At 40.0% G+C, this 26,573-nt stretch overlaps 1 protein-coding gene across 4 annotated transcripts in view; it reads left to right on the top strand.

The window, feature by feature from the left end:
• The window catches only part of KAT2B (lysine acetyltransferase 2B), a 64,362-nt gene that overhangs the window by 19,322 nt on the left and 18,467 nt on the right, over nt 1-26,573 (top strand). For all 4 annotated transcript variants that reach the window (XM_034760762.1, XM_034760763.1, XM_034760764.1 and 1 more), the window contains exons 3-11: nt 3,200-3,345; nt 3,957-4,046; nt 7,675-7,856; nt 9,275-9,466; nt 15,343-15,449; nt 17,320-17,445; nt 21,437-21,573; nt 23,231-23,439; nt 24,490-24,616. In XM_034760762.1, coding sequence (XP_034616653.1) covers nt 3,200-3,345; nt 3,957-4,046; nt 7,675-7,856; nt 9,275-9,466; nt 15,343-15,449; nt 17,320-17,445; nt 21,437-21,573; nt 23,231-23,439; nt 24,490-24,616 — 1,316 coding nt within the window. The remainder of the gene's footprint in view (nt 1-3,199; nt 3,346-3,956; nt 4,047-7,674; nt 7,857-9,274; nt 9,467-15,342; nt 15,450-17,319; nt 17,446-21,436; nt 21,574-23,230; nt 23,440-24,489; nt 24,617-26,573) is intronic.

The raw sequence follows: 26,573 nt of genomic DNA on the forward strand, positions 1-26,573 counted from the left end.
ATACTAAACCCTCTATTAAATACAACAGTCTGAGGCTGTAGATAAAGAGTGCTTATGTTATGCAAGGCACTTCTTCTAAACTCTACTATGGTATATTCCTTACAAAACAGACTCTCTGCGGCATCAGAACAGCTGCAGTTGTTTTTAATTAAGAACACACCAAATCTGGAATAATTTGGATTTCTCAATCGGGGTCCTCAACTCAGTTTTTTGATCTAGCCACTTGTGAACCAAATTACTATATTGTGCATGAGTGTTATCTTTTTACTATGTGGGGATAGCCACAGTTCCCTGATGCATCTTGATTGGCTGGTCGACTCTCTCCTTTATGGCAACTGATGTTTGTGAGTTAGTCAGCACTGGCTGCTGCAGAAGGACGTAAGCAGTGACGCTCTTGTGGAGAATTGCCTTCTTACTGGTACGGTTTGGATAGTGCAACTGATGGGGATTACACAGCTCTGGGTCAGAGTTACTCCGTATTTGGTATCAGTGGAGGGGAGGAAGCATTTCTGTATTTAGTATTTGCCCTTTAGAGGTTGGCGACCAAAACGTAATTTTAAACAGTCCACTAGACTGATATGATTTTAAAAAGTATTCACACCAATAATACAGAAATGACAATTTGTGGTAAACACAAACTGTTAATATGTTTGAAGCAATTTACTGTTGGGTTCACCACATGGCGGTTAGTTCTACTCTGTGTGTTGACATATGACCACACACAAGTCAAGATAATATATACGATGCTGATAGCAGTTGTACAGGAAGTGGATGTAGCTGGCTTGTAATGCTGATACGCTCTAGTTGTTGGTTGAATCCAAGGTGCGCGCGTGTGTGTATGTGTTTTTTACAATGCTATCAATTTTTAATGTGCTGCTGATCTAGAAGTGAAAATTCATTATTTTAGCAAAATCAGAACTGACAGCTGGAAGTATTAAACTTTCATATCTTGTTGGAGGACAAAATTGGAATCATTTTACTCTGCCTGGAACTCAAAATATTTTAAATGAAAGAAGATAGCTTATGATGACTATCTCACTTTCAGCTGGAGAACGTTAGGGACATAAGAGATCATATTGTAAACACTCCTTTAAGGAGAAAGGAGTGGATGCACTGTTAAATATCTTGCACCAAAGTCTGCTTTCAGTTGCATCTGTACAAGTCCACTGAAGTCAATGGATTTGCAAAGAACTGATTAAACTTTCCAGAACAAAACATCACCTCTGAGCTGACAAAAAATAAGGAATTTCAACTCAAAGGGTATTTCCTCCTTTGAAATCATAAGTGCTTGAGAACGGGAGTGTATGATGGAAATACCTTCTCAGTCCTAACCATATTTCACTCCTAGGATAAGATGAATGATTTTACAGCATGTTTCTTCATGTTAAGAGGTTTAACATTTATTTTGTTAAAACTTTTAAAGCTGTTTTTTTCCACTTCTAAAGAATACTATGGTAAAGCATTGCATAGGAAGAGGTGCAAATGGTCCTGATCCTGCAAATGCTTATGCATGTGGGTTATGCCATGGAGTTCAGTGGAACTACTTCAGTGAGTAGAATTACTGAGGTGCTTAAGTTTTTGCAGTATTGGGCTCTTAAGTTGTAAGCTTCTCAGGGCAGGGATTGCAATTTCCTTTGACTAGTACAATGCCAGTCACATTGTCATGCCTTAACAAATAGTAGATTTCCTTTATTCACAAAAATAAAAGTCCAGAATTAACATTACAGGTGAAGGGCAAACTGAATATTTAGAATTATATAATATGTGAACAGTCTCCTTTGAGGAAATGACTACAAAGGCAGTAGTAGTTATGCAGACAGTTTGGCATGTTTCAGGAGTCTGTTCACTTCATATTTTGTCAAAAGACATCATTCTTGATAAAAGGGGAAGGGAAATCATTAAACACTGGGGAACCAGTCCAGTCCAGAAGTCACTGGGCTGTTTTTGAGCTTTCATTCAGCATGTGTCTAGAAATAGGTGAGAAGATTTGAGGGATAGGCCACTTGAAACTTTAGTAATTTAAATCTCTTCAGTCTTTCTGGATTAATTTTACTAATTTAATGGAATGGAAGCTACTGGCTTTTATCATGCTTGTCATTGTTTTGACTTTGTTCATTGAAAATGCATCTTTCAAATCCTTATCATGGATATAACCCTGAAGACCCTAGCCAGTTTCTAGGGGCTAGGAGAGACCTGTAGAAGACATTGTGCTAGTTGTGGGGAGGGATGAGGAGGGACTCTTGGCTTAGAGCCAGTTAAGACCACTTACCATTTTTTGTGAACCAAAAATGTTTTTTTTCTTCAGGTTTAACTTTTCTGTCTTCCTGGAGGTATTTTTGAGGCCAAGTTTTGAGACCACCTTTCAGTGGATTTCCCTCTTTGCACCTACAAAACTGCAGCCTCAAAAAAATTGCAAGTGCAAAATTATGCTTGCATTTTGCAGGTGCTAAAAGGAAAGGCTGGCTTTTGTAAATCTGGCCCTGTATTTGAAAAACACTTCCCTAAAGCTTCTGCTTGGAAGGGCATGTAGAACATGCAGCAGGAGGAGCACTGCAAATGTGACCCACATTGTGAATCCTTGGAACTTGATACTATATAAGTAGTCATGAAACATACTTACCAGTGCCTAGTTTAAAGCAAGAGATTTTCATTTGTGAGCAGGAATTTTTCTCTCATTGCTGGTTAAATTGCCACTTGTAAATTGCCACTGTGGGGATCGAACCTGGGATCTCTGGGATAAAAATCATGAGCCATTACTACTTTGCTCTAGGACCAGATCCATTAGGTTGGAGGCAGTAGCATACTCATAATCTCTTTACATAACCTAGACACTAAAGAGAGTAAGAGCACTAAGCTGTGTTAGTGTGGGTGACATAAATAGTGGAAGCACAATCTGCTGGTAGAGTAAGGCAGTAGCAGACAAGATTTGTGGGTTCTGTTCTCAGCATGGCCACAGACTTGTGTGAGTTTGTACAAGTCACTTATCTCTGTGCCATAGTGTATCATCTGTAAACTGTTATAAAAATTGTCCATATGGAGCCTGTGCTTTGAGGTTCTTCTGATGAAAGGGGCTGTTTAAGTGGTCGTGGTTGCAAGGTTCGTCCTTTGTGTTGTCTTTGAAATTATGTCTTATTGGCCATAGAATGCCATCCTACCAGCTAGTCTTTTTTCACAATTTTTGGATTTTTATTTTGTTTAGCTGCTCATGTTTCTCACCTGGAGAATGTGTCTGAAGAAGAAATGAATAGGCTGTTGGGGATAGTGTTGGATGTGGAATATCTCTTCACCTGTGTCCACAAAGAAGAAGATGCAGATACAAAACAAGTTTACTTCTACCTGTTCAAGGTAAGATGAAGATGTTTCTCAAAATGCAACATCATACCATTGTATTTCTGCAACTTTAGATACACATGTAGCATCTTGTCATATCTTTCATTCTTTTGTACTTACATTAATTTTATTGTCCTAATGGACCATTATATTTGTATTGACTTAGACTATTTGTAGGATAAGCTCTCCTTTTTCCAAGATAGTAATAAGGTTTTTAATTTTGGACTAGATTCTGCTACCCTTATGTTGCACAGTACCTAATTTCTGAAGTCTTCCTAGTGATTTCAGAGTCTGGTCCCAAGTCAGCACCCATTTGGTATGTATTTTCTTTCCAGCCATCAGCAGCATCTTCCTTAATTACAAGTCAGAAGAAGAGCCAGTTGACAATGAAGCTACTTTAGCTGTATACACATGGTCAGAACAGCCTTTCTTGGTGCATTTCAGAGGGCGAAGCAATTAACTCTGAAGTTAATTTAGCTGCAAACTTAATTTATTACATGTACTAGCAAATATTTCAATAATAATAATAATAATTAATATGTTGTCCCAGTATAAATTTCACTGACTGTCAAATGTTTATATAAAGAGTTAACCATTTAAAAATAAAATTGTTTGTTTTTTGATAGCTTTTGAGGAAATGCATCTTGCAGATGGGAAAACCTGTGGTAGAAGGGTCTTTGGAAAGCCCCCCCTTTGAGAAGCCCAGTATTGAACAGGTAAAACAGAACATGATAATTTTTGTGATCAATGACCCTGCTGCAGTCCACATGAGTGGATTTAGGCAATGTGTGAATATTAGTTCCCTGTATCATTTTGAACAAAGGTGAATCTGAGGTTTGCATGAAGATGATTTCCTCTCCAGCCCTTGGGAAGGGCACTGTGGTTCAGTTATTGAATTATTTTCCAGAGTGGTAGCTGTGTTAGTCTGTATCAGTGAAAACAGCAAGGAGTTCTTGTGGCACCTTAGAGACTAACAAATGTATTTGGGTATAAGCTTTCGTGGGCTAAAACCCACTTCATCAGATGCATGGAGTGAAAAATACAATAAGCAGTATATATATACAGCACATGAAAAGATGGGAGTTGCCTTACCAAGTGCGGGGGTCATTGCTAACAAGGCCAGTTCAATTAAGGTGGAAGTGGCCTATTCTCAACAGTTGACAAGAAGGGATGAATATCAAAAGAGGGAAAATTACTTTTGTGGTGCTAACAAGGCCAATGCAATCAAGGTGGACATCGGCCATTTCCAACAGTTGACCAGAAGGTGTGAGTATCAGCAGAGGGAAAATTACTTTTTGTAGTGACCCATCCACTCCCAGTCTTTATGGTGTCTAGTTTGCAAATTCATAAAGTTAGGCCTGAATAAAGACTGGGAGTGGATGGGTCGGGTGAGGTGGAGTGAGGGCATGGCCTCAGAGCAGGGGTGGCAAGAGGTGGAGTGAGATTGAGGCCTTGGGGGAAGGGGCAGAGTAGTGGCAGGGCTTCAGGGTGAAGCAGTGGTGGAGCACCCACCGAGAAAAATTAAAGTCAGCAGCTGTGGTTTAAATAGTAGACTCTTAAAGTACCTTTTTCATGTATGTCAGGTCTAATCTTTGTTTATTTTGTATACTTGGCATTTGAAGTTGAGGAATATAGCACCGGGATGAAATCCTGGTGCTATTGAGATCAGTGGGAGTTTTGCCATCGACTTCAGTGAGGCCAGGATTTCACCCCAGCATTACAAAGCAGAAACAACTGAAAGAAAACCAACAGTAGTTGGTGCCTTTATCCACCTATGTATTCATAGAGAACATACACAGAAACTGAGATTTTGATTCAGCAAGATACATAAGCGTGTGCTTATCCTCAAACACAGGAGCAGTTCTGTTAACTTCAATGAGACTACTCACATGCTTGAATACTGTACTGAATCAGGGCCTGAATATCTTTCAAGCAATCTGTGGCTTAATGGGAAGTATACTCTTTTATTAAATAGCCTATTTTAAACTGGCACACTGTGTAAATGTTTCTTTGAGTTTAGCTTATCATAACTCAGTAAAATAACACTCTTCACAGTGGCATTCCTTGTTTTTTTTAGGAATAATTAGAGTATACATAATGTTATGTACTAAATTTCTTATTTCAAAAAATAATTAATGTACGTAATGTTATATACTCCTAATCCCTAAAATATACATTTTGTACAGAACTTCTTTTTTTAGTAGTAAAGCATTTTAAGTTTTCCTTTTGGTTAATTGGGTTAAGAAATCTCTACAGGTTGATATGAGGGGGTAATTCTCTCTACGGTTTATTTGGAAACAATTTCATGTCAAATGAACAATATTTTCTGGTAAATTCTGGATTGCTATAAAATAAAAGAATCTAAGTCACACATTAAATTTGCTAAGGCAGCAGTGCTATTTTTTGTTTGTAAGAGTATGAATTGTGGCAGTTTATTTTAATGACACATTTTAATTATCTTTAACTGAGTGTTTATTAAAGGGGTAATATAAAGAGTGCAGTGAAGTGATGTGCATACGCAGTACGGGCAATTCATGAAGAAATAACACACTGTATAAACAGGAGTAAGATAGAAGTACTCCAAGCTCCACCCACAATTCAAAAGTAGCTGGAAGTTTTTGCTTACATGATCAGGAATTAAATATTTATTAACGATCTCTCTCCTTAAATCTTCATCTGTAGTCTTCAGCACTAATGCCCATCGGCACTGCTAGTGAGGTGTGTCACTGGTGGGTCTGGGAGTGATGGGGACATGCATGCCACCCTTTTCCCCTCCGTGTGGGTGAGGAGAAGAGGAACAGGGGAACTTAGGCTCCCACTGGTGCCTCTCTTCCCTCTTGGGGGCAAGGGGAGTGGCTTGGCTCAAACAGTGTGTGAATTCTGAGCCTGTCCCACCCTCCCCTGCGGCCATTGAATGATTGGGATGAGGACAGACCCCTTGTTTGGCTCCCTCCTGCAGAGATGGGGAGAAGGAAGGAAGGAAGGGTTGTTTCTGCCCTCTGTTGATCTCCTGAAACCATTTTGGCATTGTTTTGTCATGGGGATGATTGCAGGAAGCTTACATCTCTCCTAGAGCTATTGCTTTAGTCTGTCTGCTGACACCAGAATGCAGAACTGAAATGAATTGCCGTAAAAGGATGTCTTTTCAATCATAAGGAATAGAAACTTTTTTTCTTAAGTGAAAACTTAAATTTTGCAGAAACAGGAGAGTGTTGGTATGACTCACCAATGATTGGGTTGGTCTGACCCTGTGAGTTTAATGAATCCACGACTACATGGCACACATACAGTATTGGGGGATACAATCTAGAGACTTTGTTTCTGAAATGCAGACTTCCACCACATCAGCTAACACGTTGATGTATATACTCTTTGCCGGCTAATGCCAGAAGATAGTGACACAACCACAAATATTTAATCAGATCTGAATTCCTTCCAGCAGAAAACAGTGTTACACATACATACTACTATTATTTGACATTTATATTGTGATAACACCTAGAGGCCTGAGCCAGGGCAAGGCTCCATTGTGCTAGGTGCAGTACAAACATATAATGACAGCCCTTGCCTCAAAGAATTTACAATCTGTATCTCTAGGTCGGTGAAGCAAACAGTAAGTGGGCTGAGAGCGGACAACTCAGTAGCAGACAGATTGTGCCAAAACATTCTGCTAAGTTTGCATGCAGTTCTGGCCAGTCAGTAACAGTAATCACAATTGGTCAGCTGGCTAGTCCTTCTCAGATGGCAATACCCTAGCTAGGGTGACCAGACAGCAAGTGTGAAAAATCAGGATGGGGGGTTGGGGGTAATAGGAGTCTATATAAGATCAAGACCCAAAAATCAGGACTGTCCCTATAAAATCGGGACATCTGGTCACCCTAACCCTAGCTAGTATGTTACATGCTTTTCTCAGTCCCATGCCTAAATCTCAGAGCAGTTAATTTCTAACAAGTGAATGTCAGTTTACAAAGAGTACAGCATGGTCATCAACAAAACTGCACATGTTGGGCATCCAAGAAAAAGCGCATGACCTTTCCCCAGTAAAAGTTCTATATCATGTGAAGTAAGAGATTTATGTAGCGGTTTATACCCCTTATTATAGGCCAGTCGCTAGAGGGAAATAGAATCAAACACACTTGAGCAGGCATGACTTTCCATTTAGCAGAACCAATACTTTAGTTACACCTCTGGCAGGAGCAAATATTTCAAACGACCCAATGTGTATTTTCTCTGTGTTGTAATACAAGTTCTGTTATATTAAAAAAAAAAAGTTAGTAGTGCTCACAGGAAAGAAGGTTATGCCTAAATTGTTAAATAATCATCACTTTCACCCTCTGTTTTAAGGGAGTGAATAATTTTGTACAGTACAAATTTAGCCACCTACCATCAAAGGAAAGGCAAACGATAGTTGAACTGGCTAAAATGTTTCTAAACCGCATCAATTACTGGCATCTGGAGACACCTTTGCAGCGAAGATTGAGATCTCCTAATGATGACATTGCTGGCTATAAAGTGAACTATACAAGGTAACTATGTTTATATTCAGTTTTCCCTTTCAGAATATAGGCCCTGATTCTGTAGCTAGATGCACCAACAGAGATTTCTTACAACCATTGTCTTTACCTGTAGACCTACTGGCTTCAATGAAGTTCCATGCTGTCATAAGAGGCCCATGCTCTCGCTTCTATTTACAGAATTGGGGCTGTATTTAATAATTACTCTTAATCTGATTGGATGCTTCGTGGAATGTCAGGCTTCATTTCATGCACTATAAGTTCATGAAGCTTGTTTAAAAACCTTTTTAAAAAATTTAGAAATCTCAAAGCCTCCGTTTCAAACTAAAGTATGAGAAATGTGCAAATTAATACCATCTTTAAAGATTTGAGAGCAAACTGGTTACCTGGCATTATTAGATTCCTTAAAATGAAAATTCATATGTATATTTTCACTACTTCCATCAGAATTCTTAGGAATGACTTATTGGAAAAAACTAATATATTTTAATTTCTGTAAACTTATATTTCTTAAAAAGTAGTATGGTTGCTTTTTGGATTAACAGCAGAGGTGCTACTTAGTCTTCTATAATAACAAATGCTCTAAGGAGGGGGTTAGAAAGGACTGCAGTTCAAGATCAACAGAGCTCTCCATCCTTACACTGATAATCTTAATTTTATCACTTTTACAAAACTTCAATTCCATCAGCTGTATTAAAGAGGAAAGGCAAAAAGTGTTCAGATAAAAATGAATACTCCTAAGTAAATAAGAATCATTGATACCATAATAGACCACTGTATTCGTAGTCCTTATTCCCCCATCCGTGTTGACATATGTTAGCGTGTATAAATGAGGGAGTATGATACCACATCAAACTTAAATCTTGATTATAAAATTAACTGTTATGCTGCTCTACATAGTCAACTTTACTGCTGCTTAACCCCTTCAGTGCCACAATCCATCCCCTGGAGAGATGTAACACAAAATGCTGTATTTTTATATTGGTCTGCTAATAGAGTATAACAAAATCCTTTATGGAATGAGTCACTTGTAAATTAATGGAAAAAAGGAGAATATTAGGATGAGATTTAGTGAGAAAAAGTGACTTGGAGAAAGGGAGGGATGGAAAGTTTAGACAGATTTGGTCAGTCCTAATACAAAAGTGACATTCCCCCTGCACATATGCTATGATAGGGTATGTCTGATATGCTCTCTCATTCAGCAGCAAGAGTGTTTTACAGGGTCTGAAGGTTAGAGAGAGTTTGGGAAGATCATGAAAGGAGTTACCCATTTTTCAGAGAAATGGCAGACCATGCAAGTGCTACTTTGCTATATGTACAGGGGACCTAACCTGGATTTGTATAGTCATTCAATCTTCTTTTGTTGCTAGTGGTTTTGACACATCAGGTTATTCCCAGGTAGAGGTAATTATCTGGCTTTTTTGCTGCAGGTGGCTGTGTTACTGCAATGTTCCCCAGTTCTGTGACAGTCTACCTCGATACGAAACCACACAGGTCTTTGGGAGAACTCTGCTACGCTCTGTCTTTACTGTTATGAGACGGCAACTCCTGGAGCAGGCTAGACAGGAAAAAGACAAGCTTCCTCAAGAGAAACGAACACTAATCCTCACCCATTTTCCAAAGTAAGGAGTAACTGCTCATCTTTCTTTAAGATTGTTAATTAGCAATACGCAATTTTGTCTTGAGATGCAAAAATGCTTGTTAGAACAACTAACTGGTTACATCTGCAACAGAAAGACTATTTACTCTGATGTTCAATGACACATAGATGTTACACCAGCCCTCTGCTGTCACTTGCACTACATGTAATCATTAGTACATTCATACCTTCTAGGTATATTTAATACAGTGGCTGTATCTCTTTGAGATGGAGTTTTGTTTTATACGTGGGGCTGTTTTTGTTGCCAGAGGGGTTGCTCTCACTTTGTACTGGAATTTATGATTGGACACTGTTTCTGTTTCTTTTTCCTTTTCTTTAGACCACATAAGTATCTAAGGGCAAGTCTACACTACTGCGCTATGTTGGCGCAGCTGCATCGTGTCTGGTGAAGATGTGCTATGGCGATGGGAGAGTGCTCCCCTGTTGGCATAATTACTCTACCTCCGTGTGAGTTGGAAGTTATGTTGGCGGAAGAGCATCTCCCACTGACATAGCGTGGTGTCGACAGCACTTTAAGTCGATGTAACTTGCGTTGCTCAATGGGGTGTCGTTTTCATAACCCTGAGCGATATAAGTTACATTGACTTAAGCGGCAGTGTAGACCAGCCCTAAGTAGTACAATAGATTCGTTCTCTATTTTTTTGTTTAGCTCTGCATCTTTCTATGCTCTCTCAGACAGAAGTTGGTCAAATAAAAGGTATTGGCTCACCTACCTTGTCTCTCTCAGCAAAGAGCTCTCAAATGCTAACATGGATTAACACTAACAGGAGTAAAGAGCAATATAAACCCTTCTTGGTTAGTAAGGGCCAGATTGTGTTACCTCTTACTCATATTGAATATTACCTTTCATTACATTGAAATCAGTGGAACTGCTTGTGGAGTTAAGGTATTTCTCAGGAAGGGAAAGGGGATCACAATCTGGCTCCTAAAGTAAGATGGTATTCTACTAAATAGGGAGCAGATCTCTGGATCAAGAAGGTGCCATGTTTACATAGTTATGGTTCTAACCCAAACTGTACTAGGCTTGGTGGAAATTTAATTTGAAAAGCACTTTTATCTCTGCAACTTCTTGATTTTTCTAAGAAAAGCATGTACAAAAGATGTTTGAGAAGTATGAATGGAATAGTAAACCTGTTATACACTATACTCCTGCTCTGAATTATTTTTCTACTCTGTCTCCCTCTGCTATTTAGACTTAGTTCATTCTGCAAGCTACAGTTTAGAATACAGAACTAATTCTTATTTTCAAAGCGACGTTCTCAGCAGTCAAACCCTGTATGGTCCACTTGTACTTTGTTCAACAATGTCTCCACATGTGGTGGGTAAGCACGTGTGCCTTAGAAGCGATCTTTGAGGGATTTGTAATGTGATTTAGTTATAATTATAACATAAGTGTTCTAGAGCAACATTTCTCAAATGTGGCCACCAGGGGCTTTTCGTGTGACCACAGCCTCCTGGGTGGTGATGGGGGGGAGGGGCAAAGCAGTGGCCCCTCCCAGGGCTGCCAGGAGGGGTTGGGCCCTGTCCCCCTCTGGAGCCACAAATGCTGGAGGAACAGGCAGGTGGTGGGGCTCGGGCGTCAGATCTGGGGTGGCAGGCGGCAGGCTCCTGCCGTGTGGCAGCGGGCTCCATCCCCTGGCCACGGGCTTTGAGCCCTCACTCTGGCCCCATGCTCAACCCCCCCCCCCAACCTGTTGCCTCCTCTGGCCCCGGGCTCTGGCCATGTGCTCTGACCCCCAGCCTCAGGGTTTTGGACTCCACCCATGGTGCCACACAGTCCAGCCCCGGCCCCCAGGCATGTGGCAGTGACTGCCAGCCCCAAGCTCATCACCCCTCCGCATTGCCCCTGGCCCCCACTGCGTCCTTCGGCCCTGGACTCTTTGGGCTGTGCAGCTGCAGGGCTCTGGTGCCCGGACTCACCCCATATCATCCCTGGCCCCAAGCTGCCTCCCTACCCTCCTCCCTGTCCAGGTCTTAATTTGTCCCCCAGCTTGCCAGGGCTGAGTAAGTCTGTTGTGAAAAATGATGTTTGTTTGTTAATATCACTTTTCACTACCTCCCTGCTAGCTAGCAAGTCTGCTGCTGTGAAAAGTGATATTAACAAAATACAAATATCACTTTTCACACAAACAGACTTACTAGCTAGTAAGTCTTAAAAAAATAATCAACCAAAACAAGCAAAAGAAACAGTACCAAAAAGGGACAAGAACACACAAAACACATTATTTGTTTCTATTCTGATTAGGTCCAATAAAGAACAGAGAAAACTGTACATCATTGTTATTGTTGTCTGCGAAAAAGCCCTACATAGATAGATTACAATGATTTGGACATGTATCTGTGCATATTTATTTGTTTTTCCTAAACTTAATTAAGTATTTTAGGAAAAATTGGCAGAACGGCCACTGACAATAGTTGCACTCTAGGCCACCAAAAAATTTCTTGAGAGAACCCCTGGGTACATTTACACAGCAATAAAAGACCTGTGGCACAGCTGCTGCTGGCCCAGGTCAGCTGACTCAGCCTTGCAGGGCTTGGGCTGTGGGGCTATAAAATGGCAGTGTAGACATTCAGGCTTGGGCTGAAGTCCAGGCTCGGAGACCCTGTGAGGGAGTGGGTCTCAGAGCCTTGGTCCCCAGCCCAAATGTCTACACTGCTATTTTTAGCTCTGCAGCTTGAGCCCCACGAGCAAGAATCTGCTGACTCAGGCTCCGAGACTCAGCGCCATGGGATTCTTATTGCAGTGTAGACGTGCCCAGAGGTTATTGTTTTCTTAACCAAGATAATATTGTAATATTTAAAAAAAAAGTAGGAGGGTTAATTCAGAAGTATTTTCTGAGGTACAAGTTTAAAGTCCTTTTGACACAATGACACAATGTAAGTATACACATGTTATATCTGTGGGTGTCTAGGCAATGAGGGGAGTACAAGGACTATTGTGTACTGGGCAGGTACATACAATATTTCTGACACCTATAAACAGCCTAGACTAGACTTTAACTTATGGTTATGCTCACTGTCAGTGTGACTGAAAAATGGTTGGGGGGGGTCTCAACCGCTTAAAACGTTATATAGCCATTTTCAATTATAGTGGATATCAGCTAACTCCCCATGTGCCGTATATGTGTATAAATGTACTATGTATAAAATACAATCCTGGGACTCAGTCCTCCAAACCCTTATTGAGCAGTCCTTACTCATAGATTCATCACTTTGTTTTCTGTTTGTTTTTTTAAAGCCGGAAGCGCTCATTAGATCGTCTACCCTGCCCTCCTGTATAACACAGGCCATTAAATTTCTCCCAGTTATCCTTAGATTGAACCCCATAATACGTATTTGACCAAAGCACATTGTCCAGAAAGGCATCCAGTTTGGATTTGAAGACCTCAAGAGATGGTGAATCCATCACCGCTCTTGGGGCTTTGTTCCAATGGTTATTCACCCACATTGTTAAAAATGTGGGCCTTATTTCTAGTGGCTGGCTTCAGCGTCCAGCCATTGGTTCTTGTTGTGCTAAAGAGCCTTATGTACCTGCTATTTAAACCCAATCCAGTCATTAAAACACCACGATCAAGTCACTTCTCAATCTTCTTAACAGAAGTCCTGGGTTCTGTTTCTGGCTCTGCCCCTGACTTGCTGTGTGATCTTGGGCCAGTCACTTTCCCTCTCTGGGCCTCTGTTTCTTCCCCCTCCCATCCCCCGCTTTCTCTCTCTTGTCTATTTAGCTTATAAACTCTTGGGAGCAGGGACTGTTTCTAATTGTGTGTATGTGCAGCACCTAGCGCAGTGGATCCTGATATCACTTGGGGCCTCTAGATGCTAATGTAATACAAATAATAATTATACATTATAATTATTAATAATGTTTGTTGTTATTACTGAAAAAAGGAAGGACCATAATAAGGGTTAAAACTGGACTGAGGTTTCAGGAGGGTGGGTAGCCTTTAATACTCAGTGCTTCTATAGCAGCTATTGATCTGGAACTTGCAAAGCACGGTGCAAAGGTAGTTAGTCTCATTATCTGCCTATTTTACAGTGGGGAGACTGAGCCACAGATATGGGAAAGGAGGTGGGAAAGCAGAGCTGGGAACTGAATTGGCCATGATGATGTAGGTTCTTATTTCAGTGAGATATCACTTGGGAACTGAGTGGTGTCTGTGTCCACTGCCTAGTGTCTGGGACTGTGTACATGGGCATATCTGTATGTGTGTGTGTGGATGGGGAAGGTGGTTTGGGTTTTAAACTAATACAATCAGATGGTCTTCCAGCATTAAAACCTATCAACAGTCCAGCTGCATTTACTCCCAAAGTCCTTCTGAAATCTTGTACTTGCTGTGGTTATAGTGGACACTGGAGATGAGAGTAGTTGAGGTTGAAGAAGGAAGGACATGGACTAACAATCGCATCTTCAGCCTTTTTTCTTAGTGCCCTTGGCAGCACTTTACATAGTCAGTATCACTGAATCTCCTGCAAAGTCAGTTTCCCTGTTGTTTTGTGAGGTCTCTTACACCGGGATATGGCAGAGAAAAACATTTACAAACAAAAAATGAGGTGGTAAAACCACAAAATGTGGTAGGGGGACCTTGGGACAGCACCTGCAACTATTTTTAATCCTCTTTTGAAACTGCCTAGGTTACTGGTTTGACCTTTAAAGCCTCAGGGAAATTCACCCCTGGATCCTGAGTCAGTTTCACTGATTTCTCACTCAAATGATCACATTTGATTTCAGTTGGACAATTCACATAAATAAGGATTTGTCTAGAGAGTGTGGTGTCAAGCTTCTGGCCTCTAAAAACCTTTCCGTGTTCCACAGGATGTGACTGCACTGCAGGGGGCGTTGTTCCCAGGATTGGGACGGACAGACAGATAGACGTACACATGCGCGCGCGCACCCCCCCCCCCAACCAAGCTAACACACTAAAAGTCACAATATGGCCATGGAGGCATGGGTAGCAGCTCAAGCCAGCCACCTGAGTACAGTGCTGTCTGAGATCCCTGCTGCATAATCTGGTGTCTAGCCTATGCCATTGTCGTCTCACTGCCTTTTTTAGCACGCTAGTTCAGTGAAAACTTGTGCATGTATGTGTAACAGAGCTAGGAATTACACGGCCCAGCTTCAGTGTAGACCTATCCAGAGGGTGTGCAGCTGTCTGAGCTATGAAAGGGAATTGATGTAGTGATCCTGTGAAGGCATGCTTGATGTTCTGATGTGTAACACTGAGTGTTATGATTGTGAGACATTCCATAAAAGAGTGTATAGTAAGTTCATTTTTTCTAAACATACACATGAATTTTTTACATGTCATATAAGCACTAGGTGCAATTACACACTTACATGGAAGTGTTTTCATAAGACCGATGTAAATGGCTAGTGCTATTGGGATTTTTGAACATGAACATGAAAGTAAGAATGCAAACTCATGCTAAATTCTAGATTTTTCAGAATTAATAGGAAATAAATTTCTTGCAGTTGCATAAGACCAACACACTCTTGCTTGTCAACACACAGCTTTCCTATTAATGCCCTCACTTGTGCTATGTAAATGTAGTATGCCACCTGTGATCGAAAAAAGTTTTAGTAGAGGAAACATTTGCATCTAGTTAAGGTGTTTAACCTCAGGTTTTACATGTTCATCATGGGTATTTTATTTAAAAAATATTTTAAAAACCGTCCAGCAATGTTCAGTTGTAGAATCACCAGCTTCTCCAGTTTCTTCATTCTGTATTCAAAAGATTTTAATGAAAGTTTTAAATGATTATTCTGAAGGAAGGCCTATCTTCCTTTGGGTAGTAGTAATTCTTTGGTGTTTAATATTGCCTCTATATTTCTACATCTAGGTTTCTATCCATGCTAGAGGAAGAGGTGTATAGTCAGAATTCTCCTATTTGGGATCAGGATTTCATGGTGTCCTCTTCTCGAACTGGCCAGCTAGGAATCCAAACAGGTAATCTGCATTTAGGACAGGGTCAGGGAGAGACTGTATAAAGAACACAATAAATCTGCAAAATCTTCCACTGAGAGAAAATGGTGTAATTGTAAGCAGGCAGTACTGGAAATGCAGATTTATATGGCAGCTTCTGCTGAAACAGCCTGAATATCAGTCCATGTCCAGATGTACACAGGAAGCAGTCTCTCTGGTTCCTCATGGAATGATGAAATACTCTCCTCTGCAAAGTTATACAACTGGTGTCTTATCTCAGAACATTTTATATCTTGTTGCTCTAATACGTACTTTAGCTGTCTTGTTTTTTTAGAGCTCCCTCAAGCATTGCCTGGTGTCCATTGACACATCCTGCCCTATACCAGCTGTTCATCAGCTCAGTTCAGAGGAATGCTTTCTCCGAGTCACCGCTCCCCAGAAGTCTACTCATGGCTGTATCACAGAAGCAGCACTTACATCTTTTCCAGATTCCCCCGGAAATTTATATCTGTTTGTAGAATATTTAAAATCCATTCATTCTGCTCAGTAGTCTGTCTATCTACTAGACTACCAAAGTTAGGGTTGGGGATATTGAAGCATCTGATGTATCTTTTCCTGACTGTCAACGGGGGAAGCATTGTGTGTGTCTGATAATGGGGCTTTTACCACATATTAGGGACCCTTCTATTGGGACAGGCATGTAACTTTGAGTAATTCCTAATTTCTAACTAGTATCCAATCATATATGGGCATTGCAAGGTTGGGGTGGAAGACCCATGTTGAAAAATATATCTATAAAAATAGGTAAATTGTTAAAGGGCCAAGTGAAATTAGACTAAACTGTCCCCCACCTCCACCTAATCCATCCTATTTATGACTGATATAGGAGAGCACTAAATGTATCTTGGTTACAGAGGCCATTTCATCAGCTAATCTTCAGTAAACTTCAAAATTTGACCTATAGTCCTCCGGTGTCAAAGTAGCCAGGTTCTTCCCACATGAATGCTTCAGAAAACAATTAAAAGGGTGCCTGTTGCTTTTGAGGACATAACAGTAAGGGTTTACAAAGAAAGAGACTGCATGTGTCCAGTTTCCAAGGAACCTCCTTGTCAGAAAATGATTAGTGGCACTAAACAAATCTGAGCATGTGGCATTAAATATATTTTAGTAGGGGTGGAGAAGTGTGGGGGGGTTATTTTGAAAAATAATTGTATAGCTTTAAGTGGTGCCACCAGAGTAATTTTCATTGGATTTGGTTTGGGTAGCATGTTCATAGAATCATAGCAATGAGGGCTGGAAGGGATGTCAACAAGTCATCAAGTCCAGCCCCATGCACTGAGGCAAGACCAAGTAGAATAAGGGAGTGCACTTTAGTGAAATCGTACATCTTTTCCTAGAAGACCCTTGAGAACTAGCTGCTAATCGTTTCTTGACATGGCAGAATGCCAGCTAGCTAGGTAGTATGTTGAGGAAGCCCATTTTTACTAGCATTTGCACAACACTGCAGAGGAATAAAGCCTGACATTGTCAGTGGAGTAAAATTAACTCTGTAATACAATGGAAAGGTGTTAGAGCTATATTTGTTACCTGGAAACTTTTAGAAAATATAGTTCATAAATCCCCACCTGCTCACCACGGAATGTGGCTTGCTGTGCAGTATCAAATTTTAAAATACAATAAAAGAAATCAGAATAAAAAACCTCTTCTAAAATATATATACAATAGCATTCTTTACCCTTGTTTTTGATTGCACTACATAACATGGAGTGCTGTTGAAAACCCACTGGATACTCGCTACCAGTGTAACTCTTTGAAGTTGTTTGTTTGTTCTTCCAGTCAGTGTTGTGGTGAATTCTAACATCTTGAACATTCTTTCTCTTTTATATTGTTGCAGTTATCAGTCCTCCCCCTGTGGCAAGGTCTGTTTCATATAGTGCAAGTCCTTCATCTCTAGAACAACCCAACAGCGGAAGTATGAGTCCTGCTTGCAAAGTTTCTTCTTGCCATGACCCAGCTCTAGGTAACTTGAAAGAAAGTTGATCTTGTCTTCTGTTCAGCCTAATTATCACAACATGGTTTTATGTTGTGTCAAGCCTATAGTTTTCTTTGTTTTTAATAGCTGTGGCATAGCTGAAATCTCCAGATCTTGTTCCTTGGGGGATGGGAAAAAACAAGTCAACTTTAAAGAATCGGTGTCCTTTCTAATGTAGACAAATTATAGCATAGCATTCACCACATGTTGACCTCTGGGGCATAGAGCCACCTTAATGGAAAGCAAAATGATACCCAGTTTAGTTCAAGCTCCCAGTTATTTACTAGACCATTGTTTTGTTTACAGATATGATTTAAAACTCCCATGTTAATCCAGAAGAAAAAAATCAAAGGTGACCCAAAAATCTTTTTTGAAAAATGAGGCAATTTTAGGGTCACATGCGTAATGTTCCAAGTAGTAGGAAGCAGAGGGATATCAGCACATAACTGTTTATGAACTTGCTTTTTTCTTGTAGTTTAAAGTCCTTTGAAGTCATGTTACCCGCTTTCATTCCACTGCTGTGCTCCAACATGTATCAGCGTAAGCTATTTGGGTTACAAAATGAGACAATTAAAAAAGCAACAACCAAAAATATTTGCAACACAATAAAAAAAAATCTTAACCCAGACCCCTTCCCTTCATATGTTGTCTCTGTGCTCCAGAGTGTTTACTTGAAAGCTGTAACATCTCAGTGTGATGCTTATTGGGGCATTGTAGCAGAGTGGAAGCCAGAGAACTGTGACCTAACACAAATAAAAGATAAATTTACAATTAGCCATATAGTGGAAAATCTCTGCCCCATGCTATTTGGGAGATTCAGCATTTAACTCATTTTAAAAACAGTCTTCAGTCTGCCTTTACTACATTGCATCTCAGTCTATAATTAACACCAGTGTTGTTTCTATTGTATTTTGATTGGGGGTTTTAATATCTTGGTTTCTTAAAGTTACATATGGTTGAAATATGATATATACTGTCAGACCAGCTGCACTTTTGTTCCCACAATGAGTTAAAAAATATCAATAGTGGATATTTAGTTCGAAGATATCATAACATGTAAGACATAACTAGCTTCACTTTTATATCAAGTTTTGGATAAAATTACTTGAGTTAATTTTTTAAAGGGAAGTGGATTTAGTGAACTTTTGATGTTTTGAAGAAAATGGCAAAAATATGTACTATTGGTAGGGCCCTACCAAAGTCACAATCCATTTTGGTCAATTTCATGGTCATAGGATTTTAAAAATCATAAATGTCATGATTTCAGCTATTTAAATCTGAAATTTCATGGTGTTGTAATTGTAGGGGTCCTGATCCAAAAAGGAGTTTGTGGGGGGAGGGGTGTCACAAGGTTATTGTAGGGATGGTTGTGTTACTGCTACCCTTACTTCTGCACTGCGGCAGCGCAGCCTTCAGAGATAGGCAGCTGGAGAGCGGCGGCTACTGGCCAGGAGCCCAGCTCTGAAGGCAGAGCTGTTGCCAGCAGCAGCGCAGAAGTAAGGGTGGCACGGTATGGTATTGCCACCCTTACTACTGCACTGCTGTGTGCAGAGCTGGGCCCTCAGTCAGCATCTCCCACTCTCTGGCTGCCCAGCTCTGCAGGCAGCAGTGCAGAAGTAAGGATGACATGGTATAGTATTGCCACCCTTACTTCTGTGCTGCTGCTTGCGGGGCGCTGCCTTCAGACCTGGGCACACAGCCAACAGCCGCTGCTCTCTGGCCACCCAGCTCTGAAGGCAGCGCAGAAGTAAGGGTGGCAATACTATGATCCCCCTAAAAATAACTTTCTGATCCCCCTGCAACTCCCTTTTGGGTTCAGGATTCCCAATTTGAGAAATGCTGGTCTCCCCTGTGAAATCTGTACAGTATAGGGTAAAAGCACACAAAACACCAGATTTCATGGGGGGAGACCAGATTTCACAGTCCGTGATGCGTTTTTCATGGCCATGAATTCGGTAGGGCCCTAATTATTGGCTCCTGAGCGTGGGCAGCTTTTCAGAACTTTTCTGTGATTGTGCTAATTCACCATTCACTTTATTGGGGTTTCTTGTCATCCCCAAATGCACATAACAGTGTTAGTACAAGTCTGTGAGGTTGATGTGATTTCAAGATGATGGCAGTCCAAATCTCTGAAGAGGACATTGTGATGATGAGAGGCAAAATGGTTTTAATGTGAATTTATGGAGATAAAATAGTGCAAGCAAATGTATGTATGTCCTCAAGTCAGTGCTGACATTCCAGCATAAAGGCTATGTTGCACTGATGATGTTTACATCTGATAATTTGATATAAACAAACATACCAGTGACATTTCTTTCTATTTCTAGGTTTTTAAAAAAAATGAAATTATATACAAGCACCAGAATCTAGGACTAATGTTAGAATGCAAACCAACTAAAGCAAGAACATGGTCTAAGTTGATGATTCATAACCTAGTCCCATAGTGCTTAGACACACAACATGCTGCCAACAACAATAGGAGAAGATTAAAGTGCAGATAAAGGCAAACAAGCAATTATTAAACTGACATCATTGGGGTATCCTCTCAAGGACTTTCATATTTAAGCAGTTAATACTGCAAATCAAAATATGTTTATTTTTTAAATGCCAGCCTTGCAAATGCAGCATGGGACCTGAAAGCTAAGCTCTTTTCTTCCTGTCTGTTACACAAGTAATAGATTATGCAGCTGGAATTTAGCTGCCAGATTTGTGGATGGTACATGAGTGAGAAAAGAATCCAGCTCTGTCTTAAATAGCTATACTGTCTCTCTAGTGCAGAGTGAAAATTTGTTTTGGTCAGTGAATCCAGGCAGTGAGCAGCTAGGTTGAGTTAGAGAAGGTGCCATTTTTAGTCACGCCTCATACCATAACTACAGGTTAAATAGCAGTGGGAAGAGATTTAATCATTATGGGACAGGTTTGTGGAGAGAGAATTGTTTTCAGTGCTGTGTGCTTTTATTTGTAAAAGTGGCTTCCTGAGGTGAGTATTGCTCAGAGCCATAACTAGGCATTTTAGCGCCTGGGGTGAGCAAGCATATTTGCAGCCCCTAGTGATAGTGCGTGAGGGAGCATATGGGGTCATGTGCACCCTCCCACCCCACCCCTCCCAGATTTCTGCCATCCATTTAACACACAGGTTTTCAAACTGTGGGGCATGCCCAGTTTGAAAACCGTTGGCTCCTTCCAGGAGCTAGTGGATCGGACACTGGATCCTGCCAGGAGCCTGTGGTGGAAGCTGCCCGGCCCGTTCAGGCTCCTGGCTCTCTGCGGTGTGGGTGCCAAGGTGCTGGTTGGCTCTGCCCTGCCCCCTGGCTGCCAGCAGCAGAGCCAGGAGCACCAGGGTAATGGTACCTGTAGTGTGCCCCATCCATATTGAACAAGGAATAGAGTCTGAGATTCAAACTCTGACCTGCACCTTGGCAGTACATTGCTGTGCTCTTTCTGTTGCTAATTTTTCTGCATTTTTAGAACTTTCTTTCATCCTAAACTTTTCAGCTTTTAATAAATAAATGTTTCTTTTCTCAGGTACCCCCCCTCTAACCAACTTCTTTTTTTTTTTTTAATTAGGCGGCTCTTGGGAACATGAGCTGCCTGCATTAGTTCAGTGGTAGCTCAGATGCAACTTAAGTGTATAGTTTGGTTTCTTAGCAAGACTTGTAATGATTTCCTAGGGCTCTGAGTAATGGATTCATGCCCAGTACAGACTTATTAACATAAAATTTATCACGTCAGTACTGTGAATTGTAAAATTGACTTCTGGCATTGCTGAAAAAGCACCTCAAATCCTAGTTCATTTACAGAAATCAATTACATTAGGAAAGTGATTAACTGCCGGCTTGTACTTGCTTTGATCCACTGCAGCGTTCACTAGGCTAATTTCTTGCTGCTTTTGTTTTATAAATGGAATATGTTCTGTGTCTGTGGCAACCTGTTTGGCCTTTAAATTATCCTTTCTTTTTGTTCTGATTTGATTGTGTAGGAGAGAAGAGAAAGAACACTGAACCTTATTCTCAGGAAGATTCAAAAAGGCCCAGAGTTGTAGGAGATATTCCTATTGAATTGATCAATGAAGTGATGTCAACAATTACCGATCCAGCTGCGATGCTGGGGCCAGAGGTGAGAAATGTAGACCTGGCAGTATTGATGGTTCACTTTTGTAACCATTACAATACAAATAGGATAATATAAACTACTAGAATTTAAGGATCCATTATAATTATCATGCCTTGTTTCTCTTTACTTAACATGAAGGAAAATATTTGGTCCCTTTCTCAAATGAAAGGCATTGTTTGACAGAACAATAAATAGAGAGTCAAAAAAAATCTGTTATGTAATATGTACCGCTTACAAAGACACTGATACCAGTGGTAGCAAAGAAATGCTTCAGCAACTCAGATTGCTCACAGCTTGTTTTACAAGGTACTTTTACTACAGAGGAGTTCTATAATACTTCATTATTAATTGCAGATGTTTCATATTTTCTCTTGTTACTTTAAGACATGGGTGAAGTTAGTACAAATCTTGTAGCAGAATATTAGATTCAGATTTGAAACTTCCGCCAATCACAGCAGGGCCAATTTTCCTTTAGTGAATATGTAGATGTGCTGAGGCTCAAAAATGAAACAACTTCTTTGCTTTTTCTCCTATAGCTTTTTCCTTAACTGAGGGGGGACCCGGGAGACTGAATTGCATTCTACCCTTTTTCTACATTAGCATACACACCACAACATTGCACACATTTTTGGTTTGCATTGCCGGCTCTTCCTTCTCCTCACTCTCCTCCTGATTATGTTTTGCCAGTCTTTCATATTTGCCAAGTTTCACAGAAGATTTGGAGCTTTTACAAGGTTCTTACCCAAATTTTGTAATCTGATTGATGGGTATGTTCATTGTGAATGTTGGAACAATCAGGACTCAGGGCCTGGCAGTGACTGGATGCTCAGCAGCTAAACTTTGCTCTGGAAAGCAAACAATGCATGGAAGTCTGGTCGAGTGCAAAATAAAAGTTACTGTGGGCACAACTGTAATTGGTGACAATCCTATGTCTGTAGTGTGTTAGTTCCAACTATGCAAATAAGTATGTGGGTTTTCCCAGACAGCGTTAGAAATATTTTAGTATTCAAAAACTTAACTTAACTTTTCTTTTCTTTTCTTTTCTTTTCTTTTCTTCACATTCTAAAGGATAGGTGGTTGGGAGTACTTCAGGCTTGTTTACTATGAGTAACTATGATGAGCTTTCATTACCTGTTCATTTAATTCACCATGATAAAGCTAAAAATTTAAAAACAAAATATAGCCACAATTTTAATAGGACCCACAAAAAGTATTTTTTCCAGTATTGCTAGAGTAGCAATTAACAGATACTATTTTCAGACTTCCTCAGTAGATGCCAATGTAAAAGCAAAAATGTTTGGGCATGGTAAGGTGTTATACAAGTAGAAGTTGCTAAACAAATTGTCTGTATTAATTTCCACTCTATTCAGATATAGACACACAATTGCCAGATTTTAGAAGCAAAATTAGAAGGAAATGAAATGTTGTTTTCAAATTCTTAAGATAGTTGTGTAATCATGGAAAGTAATAAAATCAAAACTCTGTCAGGCTTATTGGCAGAGTTACTTTTTATTTAATACACAGAGGCAGCTCTGTTTGTAAAAGGATGAATGGGAGACTTGGAACATTTCTTGATTGTCCTGTTGATAGATGTGAAATTAAGACAATATCTCCTCAGACTCTCTCAAATGTATTTTTGTTCCCCTCTTGCACGACACAGACTAACTTTCTGTCAGCACATTCAGCCCGGGATGAAGCAGCAAGACTAGAAGAGCGTCGGGGAGTGATTGAATTTCACGTAGTTGGAAATTCCCTGAACCAGAAGCCAAACAAAAAGATTATGATGTGGCTAGTTGGTTTACAGAATGTATTCTCCCATCAGCTACCCAGAATGCCAAAGGAGTACATTACACGCCTGGTTTTTGATCCGTTAGTATCTTCTTTCTGATGTATGAGAGTCTGTAATGTGCGGTAGATAGACAGGAAAGGATCAATTTACAGAACAAAAAGGACAGAAAGCATGTCTGTTCTATGCTTGCTTTATTATTTCAAACAGAGATTGAGCCTGGCAAATATATCGGGTTGCTACTTTCCAAATTTACTGAATATAGATATCATCAGAAGGTGTGAGAAATCTGGAAATAATCTTTATTTTTGCTGTTATAAAAGTTAAAGATTAATAGCACTGGTTATTGGCTAGTGAAGGGAATGGATGCAGTGCAGATTTTCCAGACCTTGAAGTTAGCAATAAAATTCTTGAACCTGCCATAAACAGTTATGAAAGGTTTACTGATGGCAGTCTTGTCCTTTTAACTGCTAGCACATGGTGTAAGTGCTGCTGAAATGGATATTTCTTCTGGTTTTTGCATACTTTTGAGAATAGGTGCTTAGAAATACCTATAATAATTGAACAGGAGTACTTGTGGCACCTTAGAGACTAACAAATTTATTAGAGCATAAGCTTTCGGATGCATCCGAAGAAGTGGGCTGTAGTCCAGGAAAGCTTATGCTCTAATAAATTTGTTAGTCTCTAAGGTGCCACAAGTACTCCTGTTCTTTTTGCGGATACAGACTAACACGGCTGCTACTCTGAAACCTATAATAATTGACTGCCTGTTCACCTATGCTGGAAATTGATCACTTAAGTTATGTAGAATGCACACATGGAATCAGGCATCTGGTAGTAAAGGCTGAATGTCCTGAAGGTCTATTAATCTCTTATTTAGCCAGGGTAAAGTCATGATAAGAAATGCAACATAACTGTATAACTTATAGTGACAAAGGCAAGAAAACTCTTTGAGGCTTTTTACAGTAGATGCAGAACATGATGTTAGTTAAATCAGCAACTGTTCTGTAGATACAAGCAATTGGTTTAGACATTTATAATTGCTTTTGGAAAGCAAAGAATAAATTTCTGAGGGAAAGATGGCACCTGTGCTATGCCCATGAACTAAGGCTGTCATTATTTTATGCATTCAGAAAACACAAGACCCTTGCATTAATAAAAGATGGTCGTGTGATTGGTGGTATCTGTTTCCGGATGTTCCCATCTCAAGGATTTACAGAGATTGTTTTCTGTGCTGTGACTTCTAATGAACAAGTCAAGGTAAAGACAATATTAGAAGTGGATTTATTGTACAGTTGATTAAGTCTATTTGAGTTCTGCGGGGCCAGAACTCACTAATGGATCATAGTCATAATTTTAGAATCATCTTCTCACTTCCCTTTCCTGTTCAGGAATACTTGGCGATATATTTAATACACAAAGCAATTCAACTGCCTAAAAATGTTATAGATCTGAGGACCACCCCCTTCAGAATAATTAAAAATATCTTCCATCAACACACTAATCTGTTGGCTCCCGTTATTGGGCTCTTTACTCTGTAGTCTTCACTGACTGGCCTTATATCAGCTTATTTTAACATTCACAGTTGAATGAAAATGGGCATTCTGCTTGTGAGGCAGTAATGCTATGGACCACAGCCTTAAATCACTTCAATTAACAATACAGTTTTTAAAAAGTGGGCACATTCTTGCATCTGGCATGCTGTATAATTCTACCAGTGTGTACTTGAAGGGTATTTAAATGTTAGGCCATGTCTACACTATGGGCATTATAGTGGCACAGCTAGGATGCCGTAACTATGCTGCTGTGGTACCCATAGTGTAGACGCTTCCTAGAGTGACAGAAGGGGAGTTTCCATTGCCATAGACACTCCACCTCCCCAGTGACGGTAGCTAGATTGATGGAAGTATTCTTCTGTTGACCTAGCTATGTCTGTACCAGGGGTTAGGTCAACACAGCTATGGAGCTCAGGAGCGTGGATTTTTCGATGCCCCCGAGCGCCAAAGCTATATTGACCTAAATTGCCTGAAGAATGAACCTCTCTGCTTAAAGAATGAAGAATGTAAAAGTACAGAACCAGATTTCCTTTTAACACAGGATTTCAGGTGAATCAAAATTATGTCTGTTCGATTTCAACCTCTTGCCTTTAGATGGTGCTGTAGCTGTATATTCAGTCAACTGTGTTTATAGATGAGAATGAAACTAATTTGGAGTTCACATCACAGAGTTGGCAGAAGTTATGTGCTACATGCAGGCTCTTGGAAACAAAGAGCCAGGGTGGAGGAATAGCAGAGTGGGAGTTGAATGCTTTTACAGCCTTAAGTATCTTCCCTCAGTCTTGGATTCACTAAACTCCAGATTTAGAGAGAGAGATTCACTCACTCTCTTAGCTGGCGGTCTGTTACAAGGGCATTCATCCAGCATTTCAGCAGATTTGAACAATAAAATATAACAGTCCAGACATGTATATTTCTAAGACTAAATAAATAGAAAAATGTGTGTTCAGTGTGTCATGGCTTTTGCTGTTTTAGTACAAAGTTGTGCTGACACACTTTGTGTAACAGTTCTGCTGGGGTAGCCTTTCAAAAACCAAACAAAAAGGCCAACTGTGAAAAGTAGTTGCTTAAACAATACATGCATGAGCACTTTGGTGCACAATTATCAATTTTACACTCTTGGGTGCCTGTTAATATACATATATATTTGAGATAACTACATCTGAAAACTGGGCTTCCTGTGTTCCTTTCTGTGGGAGGTGGCCAGCGCCAGCAGCTCACTCAGAAAATGTTTACAAATGGATCTTAGGAAGTGTTTTTCAGCAAGAAGAGGCAATCTTTATGAACTTTCAGATAGCTGGACTAAGTAAAATGGAGGACAATTTTTTTTTTTTTAAATTTAGCTTTTGAAAGTTGAAACAGTTTAGAAGTAGCTGCATGTGACATCTATGTACAAAATGTGCATTGTAGCTTGCATGTCTTAATTTCTCTGTATGAATATTCAGCTGCAGAAGTTTTTGTGAGAATGAATACAATTTGAATAAATGAAGAAATAAATTTACATAAAATAAGATCGCTAAATAAAAAATCATCTCTAGGACAAAATATTCCAGGTATATGTAATTGCCACTGTCCTTATCAGAATTACTTAAAAAAAATTCCTTAAAGCCTCAGATGTGACATTGGGTTGGCTGGCAGACAAAATAATTTAGAACTCTTGC

Source organism: Trachemys scripta, chromosome 2, assembly GCF_013100865.1.
Source record: "Trachemys scripta elegans isolate TJP31775 chromosome 2, CAS_Tse_1.0, whole genome shotgun sequence".
Classification (NCBI taxonomy): Eukaryota; Metazoa; Chordata; order Testudines; family Emydidae; genus Trachemys; species Trachemys scripta.